The 9,069-nt window shown below is 27.6% G+C and overlaps 1 protein-coding gene across 1 annotated transcript in view; it reads left to right on the top strand.

Annotated features, from left to right (window-relative positions):
• Positions 1-761: 761 nt before the first annotated feature.
• LOAG_18385 (Six3/6) overlaps positions 762-9,069 on the top strand; it is a 9,486-nt gene continuing 1,178 nt past the window's right edge. Inside the window, exons 1-6 of the mRNA XM_020451045.1 lie at positions 762-1,072; positions 2,326-2,421; positions 3,638-3,693; positions 3,803-4,030; positions 4,448-4,552; positions 4,847-4,999. Of these exons, the coding sequence (XP_020305205.1) occupies positions 1,004-1,072; positions 2,326-2,421; positions 3,638-3,693; positions 3,803-4,030; positions 4,448-4,552; positions 4,847-4,999 (707 nt within the window). The 5' untranslated portion in view covers positions 762-1,003. The remainder of the gene's footprint in view (positions 1,073-2,325; positions 2,422-3,637; positions 3,694-3,802; positions 4,031-4,447; positions 4,553-4,846; positions 5,000-9,069) is intronic.

Genomic DNA, 9,069 nt, shown 5'->3' with positions numbered 1-9,069 from the left:
TGTGTGTATGTGGTGTGCGTAGGTGTGTATAGGTGTGTGTAGATGTGTGTAGGTGTATGTGTAGGTGTGTGCACGTATAGGTATGCAAGAAGTTGATAACATTTAGTTACAACTAATGCTGAAACGAAATCCATGTGCATTCCTTCCACTAAGCAAATCTAAGCATACAATAGAATCAACAGCATGTCGATGATTCAATATTTGCAAATTGTAAGACGAACATTATCACAATGGATGATAAAATCTTTCATTATTCCAAAACACGTGTACGTACACGTTTACGTGAATTGTGCATGTATGTGCACGTCATAGACTGAATGCGTGTTAGTACGTGTGCTGAATCGAAAAGTCAAACCTCTAACAATAACAAAATCACTTGAATATCCACCATTTACACCCTCACCCATACACATACATATAGCCACCCATACACATACACACACACCTACACACGCACACACACATACACACACATACACACACACACACATGTGCACATGCATGCATGTCAGGTTAATGGAAGGAAAAATGGTTGGGTTTATAGAAGGAATAACTTACGAAGAGATATAGAATGAGAAGATTAAGAAAAGAATAAATGAAAGATGGTAGGAAAAGGACAACAAGAGTGTTCAGTAATTAACCAATCAGATACATAGACTCCGCCTTAAGGCGTGAAGCTGATCTATGAGAGGTTATTATTTGAGTTATGAGAGTACAAGTTAACAAAGAGAAACAGACAAGCATACAAAAAGTGATTATACAGGGACGCAGATAATGATAGAAGGAGACAGACATAGTAACACAGAAGCTTCACGACAGATGGCCTGCTGTTGCTACTGCTACTGCTACTGCTGCTGCCGTTGCGGTAACTGATTGTGGTATTACGGTGGCGTATCGGTGGTGCTGTGACTGGTTGGAAGAAAGGCGATCCTATTTTCTAGGTGCATTAACCTACGGGCTATTACTGATCTTGTTACTGTACTGCTATTTATACTGTGATATTATGAGTGGATTAGTTGGAGCTGAACAATTGCAAAAGTTATGGATGCATATGGCGCTAAATTCTATGCAGGTAAATTGGATATTACCTTATTTGTAATTATTAAATTAAACTATTTCATTTTGTAAATATTTATGAATGATTGAAATTTCATTCAGCCTTTTTTTCATCTCAGTCCCCAAAAATAACTGAGAATTTACGGGTAAATAAAACACGGGAATAATTTGATCATAATCTATGATCTTTGATGAATTATGAAAATTTTGATGATTTATGCAAAGTTATGCTATTTAAAATGTTCCAACCATATGATTATGAATTTCTATCTTCTTTTTTTCCCCCCAAAAAATCTTAACTTTAATATATTACTGAACAATATATTTTTGCAAAATTATTACTGTCAACAGGTTTTAAATAGGTCATCATTTATGTAGTATGAATCATTTTGCATATATAATTGTTAATTAATTATAAGGCATGTTAGTATATTTGCTTCTTAATGTGGTCAGTGGTAATCGCAATTGTCATTGTTATGTAGTAGCGATTTGAAAAAGATTATACTAGTTTGTTCAATCTTCACAGCTGTCTTCGATAATTTTGAGTCTTAATTTCACTTCAAATGTTACTGACCAAAATAATGGTCATTGTTCCGATAGGTGAAGATAGAGAAATAAGCTCCAATCATTTAAATGAGAAATTTGAGAATAATAGCTTAAATTACGCATAATGATGCTATATCCCATGAAGCAAAAATAAGCTATGAAAATAACTGCTATCTAAGGATGAAATGGATAGGTATCGAGAATGCTAATGAGCTTAACATAAAAGCTTTAGCTGAAACTCTCTAACATAAATATATCATTATCCCAATATTATGCTTTGTTATCATTAAATATCCCTACCTTTCCATTCTCTTTACACCTAATAGTTATAGTTAATGTGACAAAAATAGTAATTAATGGTGAGGATTTTATTTCCACTTATTAAAATCTATATTAAATCGTTTATTCTTCAAATTTTCTTGCTAAACAAATCAAATGACATTAATTAATATCAGTGATAAAGTTATCAATGATATTTATAACCTATTGTATTACTTATATTATCTGTTTGTTGTTTGATTAAGTTTGAAACTATTATAAGAATTAGTCCTTCATTTTCTTTATTCACATTATGATAACAAGCTTTAAAACTTTATCACTGATATGTAAGTATAAAAGTAGGTCCCTAATTGATAAAAAAAAAAGAAACTGCATAAATTAGCGTATGAGAGTTTCTAGTTTGAACTTTAATATACGAGGAAGTTTTAAAGCATATGAATTTAGGGTTATCCACAAGGGAATTCATTATATCCACCGTTACGACCCTTTACATTTGGTGCAATGCTACAATCAGAAGCATCAACATTTACTGGTGAACAGGTAAGGATTTTTTTTTTTTTAAAACTTTTCATTATTTGCTTTGTCGTTGATTTAGCTGAACAGGTAAGGTATTTTTTTTTAATTAGAAACTTTCATTATTCATTTCTTTAATTTTTCAATCTATGATAAAATTAGATTATATATAGGATTGATTATATGTATAAAATAGTTGTATATATATTTTATTTCAAACCAATTGCTTATTATATAATAGATTGAATAGATAGATGATAGTCTCGATAAATATGCATTAATGGCCATTAATCCCTATCTTATTAATTATCAACAAGCTTAAGCGTTTCATTTCCCTCAATTAGCAAATTGTTCAATATCATTTCCTATTATTTTTTAATTCCTTTACTCTAAAATACATATATTTCTCCTTTTAGTAAAGCTTAAAAGGATAACCATTAAATAATTCAAGTGTTTTTTAAAAAATAGAATTGGTAATTTATAGCATTTTTTGGCCTTTAAAAATTTCAAATTTATATTAGATTTTTTCACTCAATTATTTACCTTAGCTTCATTAATGTAATATCTAATTACAAAAATATAACATCTAATTTACAAAATTTCATATATTTCAAATTATCATCAAATTAAATTGATCAAGTTAATTTAAATGTGCAAATATTTTTTTTTTACTTGACGATTATATAGATCATATAAACATTTATCATATAGATAATCATATACTGAAACCATTTAATAATGATAGTAGGATAATGTTTTTATCAGATATAAATCGTATAAAGGTTAAAATTTAATTCAAACAAATGCAGTAGTCTGAACAGAAAAAGAAAATAATTGCAAAATTTTTAGAAGAAAGTTATTTCTCATAAAATCACAAAAGTTTTGATGTGAATAATAAAAGTAATCATTAAAATAAACCTTTGATAAACATTAGCCAAGATGTTAAAATTGGTAATATGTGACAAAATCATACTTCAATCATTCATTTTTATCCCCTATTCCAATTACATTATCAAACATTCTTATCAGTGATTACTAAACATTTCCATCTTTTGACCAAAAACAATGATGACATTTTTTTTCTATAAGCAATGGGTCATCTGTGTTAATTTATATCATTTTAAAGTAGGGAGAAAAAAAGTATTAATAATCTTTTGTTTTATGAAACCCTTCTCCCTCTCTCTCTCTCTCTCTTTCTTTTTCTCTCTTTCGTTCAGTTAATGTTGAAATTTTTTTTTTTCAGATTGTAAAAATTTGTGAGCAATTAGAAGATGCTGGTAACATTGAACGATTAGCTGCGTAAGTTATTTCATGAATTATTACAAGTAAATATTACGATAAAACTTATCATGATTATTTTATTTCCTTATCAAATGATGATAATAATGTTATTTTTGGATAATTGTAGTTTCTTATGGTCTATCTCACATCAACAACATACTGATGAAGTAACAACCATACTACGGAATCATGAATCGATACTTCGTGCTAGAGCATTAGTATGTTTTCATATGGGAAATTTCCAAGAGATGTATCGAATACTTGAATCACATAAATTCACCAATGGTTCACATAGCAAATTGCAAGCAATGTGGCAGGAAGCTCATTATCAAGAAGCAGAAAAATTAAGGGGAAGGTAAACTTTTTGAATTAAATTATTTATTAAACCAAAATCGAAGTTCTTCTCTCCCTTTTGTTTGTTTTCTTTTTGTTAAGTTTAAATTTCAACTTTTTAATTGCAATCGATTTGTTCAGTAAACCAAAGTTAGAAGTTTATTTCTTCTCTTCCTTTTTTGTTAAATTTAAATTTCAACTTTTTAATTGCAATCGATTTGTTCAGTAAACCAAAATAAAAGTCTATTTCTTTTCTTCCTTTTTTCTTTTGTTAAATTTAAATTTCAGTTTTTTAATTGAAATTGTTTGAAAAAAGTAAAAACAAATTAGGTTTACATCAAAGATATGTTACTAAAAGATATGAGAAGCCAAAAAAAAAGATAGTATACAATACTAGGAATGAAGCAATTCACTTACTTAAAATGCATTCAATTTTAAGGCCATTAGGACCGGTCGATAAATATCGAGTGAGAAAAAAATATCCAATGCCTCGAACAATTTGGGATGGTGAGCAAAAGACACATTGCTTTAAGGAGAGAACAAGGTCATCTTTTTTTTTTTTGAATTAAATCCAAAAAATATAATCAGAATTGATTTTCTTTTCTGAAAAGATTATTTCAAAAAATTTTTTGAATTTGTAATAAATTGCTTAATTTAAATGGTTCATTCTTTATTTTTATTAATGTTTAATCATAGCATAATAATTAACTTATTAAACAATTTTACACTTACATTTCAATCTTTTCACTAACAATAATAACAAATTTCTAATGTCACCAATGTCATCTCATTTGTAATTTTTTTTTTTAAATAAAATTATTTTGCATATATATTTTAGATCATTATTACGGGAATGGTATTTGCAAGACCCGTATCCAAATCCGAGTAAAAAAAAAGAATTAGCATCTAAAACGGGTTTAACTGCTATGCAAGTCGGTAATTGGTTCAAAAATCGGCGTCAACGTGATAGAGCTGCTGCTGCTAAAAATAAGTTCGTTCTTCATCCATTTAGCAAAAAATTTCAACGGAAAAAAAACAAAAAGCTAAATTAAAAGATTAAATTAAAAAAATTAATTAAGCTAAAAAACTTAAAACAACTGTATTTTTTTTTTTTGAAATCTGAAAAGAAGCAAAATGATAATCGTACATTTTTCATACTGATAATCAGTAATTATACCTATCGAAATTTATTCTGAAAATATGCAAGCAGTATGTTCACTTATGAGAGTAAAGAAATTTTTATGGAAAATAATATATCATGATTGATTGGGGGTTTTTTTTTTCGAAGTAACATTATTGTTATCATCATAAGCATAGCACAATTCATCTAATCATTATCATGGTCATTAAAAGTGATAACCAAAATTAAGACAATTTGTTATCAACTGCAATCATTTTTCTTATCACTATACACGAATCATCGTTATTATTATTCCTTGCCTTATAAATTTTAAGCAAAAAACCATTGTTATCGATAAATAATTTGAACTGCTAATCATCATATAGTCAAAATTTAACTTCTTGTCACATTAATTAATTAATTAATAAGTGCTAATTTATTTGAACAATTTCGGCTTGTCAAATCTATTTTTTATTGTGTTGTGCTTGCTAAAAATAAAAATGTTTTATTTCATCATCATATCATCTATCTTTTGCCATCCTATCATCTATTCCTTATCACTGTACAGTACCCTGAAACAGTATCAATGGTACTTTTCATTAATGTTGCAAAGAAGAGAATGTACAAAGGGAAGAGATTTTATTTATTATTTTTTTATATTTTTTCTTGAGATCAAAAATTATTTGTTTGAATATTTAGTCTTTCAATCTTATTTTAGGTATTATCTTTTCTCACTAACAATGATAAATTAAATCCAATTAAATTTATTCTTCCGTAATTATCAACAAATTGGACATTTTCCTGGATGGATTCATTTTCTGGAATTAATAACAAATATTTTACCTTTGTTAACATACTTTGTACAAGTAAGAAGAAGTAGGGGTATTTATTTTGTTCAATTTGACAATGCTCTTAAAGATGATCGGTACTCCTCGGTCGACACTCCTGAGAACTGGTTTCATCTTCCCGTCTCTTTTACATCTTACAGCAATTCCAATCAATCAACTAACATTATCTCCTATCTTCTTTCACATCCAACAACCATCATCCCTATTTCTCACCCCAAAAGTGCACCATCATCATAAAAACCTTGAACGCTACTTTACGCCAACTCTTAAGCTCTTATTAATCTATTTCTTTTCACTATCCTCTCATCTTTTATCATTCTCTAACATAGGGTAATGGAGAAGATGCTATCATTAGAGTATTAAAACGAAAAGGATAAAAATGCAGTAAGTCACCAATACGTTTATAGCAATACAAAATTACTCATTCTAACCATAGAAGATACCTTCAATGATACAAATTCAAGGTTTTCATCTTTCTTTAATATTCTTTTTCTACAATTATATCCTGAATAAATCATATCACATATCATATCATAAATCATATCACATATCATATCACTATCAAATAAGCAATTCAATTCAATATCTTACCTCTATATCTTATTGAGTATTTTCTATTAATTCCATAAATTATGCAAAATGATAAAATTTGCATGTTTTTTTTTACATTTCATTTGATGAATTTCTTAAAATTTCTTAAAATTGTATAAAATATAAAGGGTAAAAGTTTATTTAATTTAAGATAGCTTAATATTATTGTAAATTTTGTTCAATCAATTTTATTTATAAAGAAAATATATTAAGAAGAATGTAATATGATGCATTGTTAACTTATGTTAAACATTTTTTTCTCTTTTTTTTTTTTTTATTAAAATGAAAAGAGACTTACGAAAGCAATTGATTCAACGATTTTTTTTTTTTTGAAATGAAAAAAAAATTTCAAATGAAATTTAGTTCAAGAATTGTATTGCTAAAGAAAAAGAAGTGCTCAACTTCTATCATCTCATAAATATATTTTTTATTTTTCCAAACAATTCTAGTATCATACCAGTACCATACTAGTAAAATATCATAAACATGTTTAATCTTTTCAGGTGTTATATATGACACCTGAAATTATTCAATCTTTTCAAATGTTCAATCTTCTCTAGAAATTTTCAAATCTTCTCTTTTCAAATTCAACCTTCTTTGAAATGTTCAATCCTATTCAATCTTTTCAGGTATCATATATGAAATATCATACAATTACAGGTATAACGTATCATTTCAATGTAAATATGAAGAAATGAACTTAACATGTAATGATAGATAAAATTATAAAAATGAGCTAATTAAAATGATTTGATACCTTTCAAATGTTCAATTTAAACTATCTTATAAGGTTTAGCTTTATTCCCACATTTCTTCATTATTTACCTTAAATCTAATCTAGTAATCGATACTACCGGACGATATCTTTCATATCTTATTTGGGATCCAATCAAATGCTTCCTTTTCTTCTCTTTACCAGTAATTGTTCAGCCTCATTTTGTGTTGTCTTGCTCAAATGGATATATCGATTACCGTATCAATTACATATACATATCTATATGTGACGATTGCTTACGGTAATGACGAAGAAATTCTTAAAAAATTTTCCAATATTTACATTTCATTGCAATTAAAAAGATTGTATAGTAAGTATATATTGATCTATAACTTATAAGCTATTTGATATAACATGCATTAAATTTTAAATTTTAAGAATGAGAAAAGTGAGATTACTGGACATCTGGACATTGGATACTATACACTGGACATTTTACATCTTATAAAGGACTGCAATTTGCAATGAGTTAGAATACGATATATATTACCACTGCAACTTTTCTTTCTATCATATCATATCTCATCAATTCTTCAATTGTTACGAAAAGAACAGAAGAAAAAATAATATTCATAAACTTCTATTGCATGCTATTTTTTCGAGAGCAAATTACTATACCAATAATGCTACCTGCATGCTGCATGCTGTTATATTGGCATGCTGCATGCAAATTTTAACTTAAATTTACATTAGACTATGAATTAGCCTTTTTTAGTGATGTTAAAGCGGCATGATGAGAGATGACAATTATTGCTAAAAGTGACCATCAATTACAGTAAGAAAAGAAGATAAAGGTTAAAAAGGAGGATAAGGAAAAAGACTTTAAAAGGTGTTTGCAAAAAAAAAAAAAAAAGCTCTTTTACAATTAAACATTCATTGAATTTGCTGATAAATTACTCTTTCCTCTTTCTCTCCCATCCTCCATCTCTTCCCCTCTGCATATTCAGCCAATTAAGGCGTCAATGACCGTATAATGTTTGAAGACAAAGACAAAACTATATTATCTATAGAAAAGAATGCAAATAATAATGGGGAGAGGGAGGGAGAGGGGAGAATGAATGTGTCACATTATTTATGAGTTGTCACATATTATCATTTCATTCACACCTCTTTCTTAATTAAATTCATTTTGAAGAAGTTTTACGAAGAAATTATTTCTAGGGCTTTTAACAAATTATCTTAAATTATTATGTGAAAATTTTGCCGATATATAGATAGTAATATAAATAAATGAATACATTACATATATACAACATCTATTTATCTAAAAATTAGTCATATGGATAGAAAGAGAGAGAGAGAGAGAGAGGAAAGGAGAGGAAGAGGGAGAGATAAGATAATTGACATTAATCTGATCATAAAGCATAAATTATCTCAGGAAAGAATTGAGAAGAAAATTTAAATAAGCAAGCACTTTTGTCATTACATATTAAAATACCTTTCACATAAGCGCTTTTGTCATTGCATATCAAAATATCTTTTACATAAGCGCTTTTGTCATTACATATCAAAATATCTTTCACATAAGCGCTTTTGTCATTACATATCAAAATATCTTCTATATTATCATTGTGAATATTGTATAGAGAATGACTTGAAAAATGTTGAATAGTGTGATAAGAAGAACAAAATTGATAAAAAAAACGATAATATCCTTTTTAAAAAGTTGAAAAAGAAAAAATAAATAAATTTATCATCATAATGATTATTGCAACTGTTATCATGAT

The sequence above is a fragment of the Loa loa genome (genome assembly GCF_000183805.2).
Source record: "Loa loa unplaced genomic scaffold supercont3.286, whole genome shotgun sequence".
NCBI lineage: Eukaryota > Metazoa > Nematoda > Chromadorea > Rhabditida > Onchocercidae > Loa > Loa loa.
Note: the sequence above shows the minus strand (reverse complement) of the source record. Positions and strands in the feature narration are given on the sequence as shown.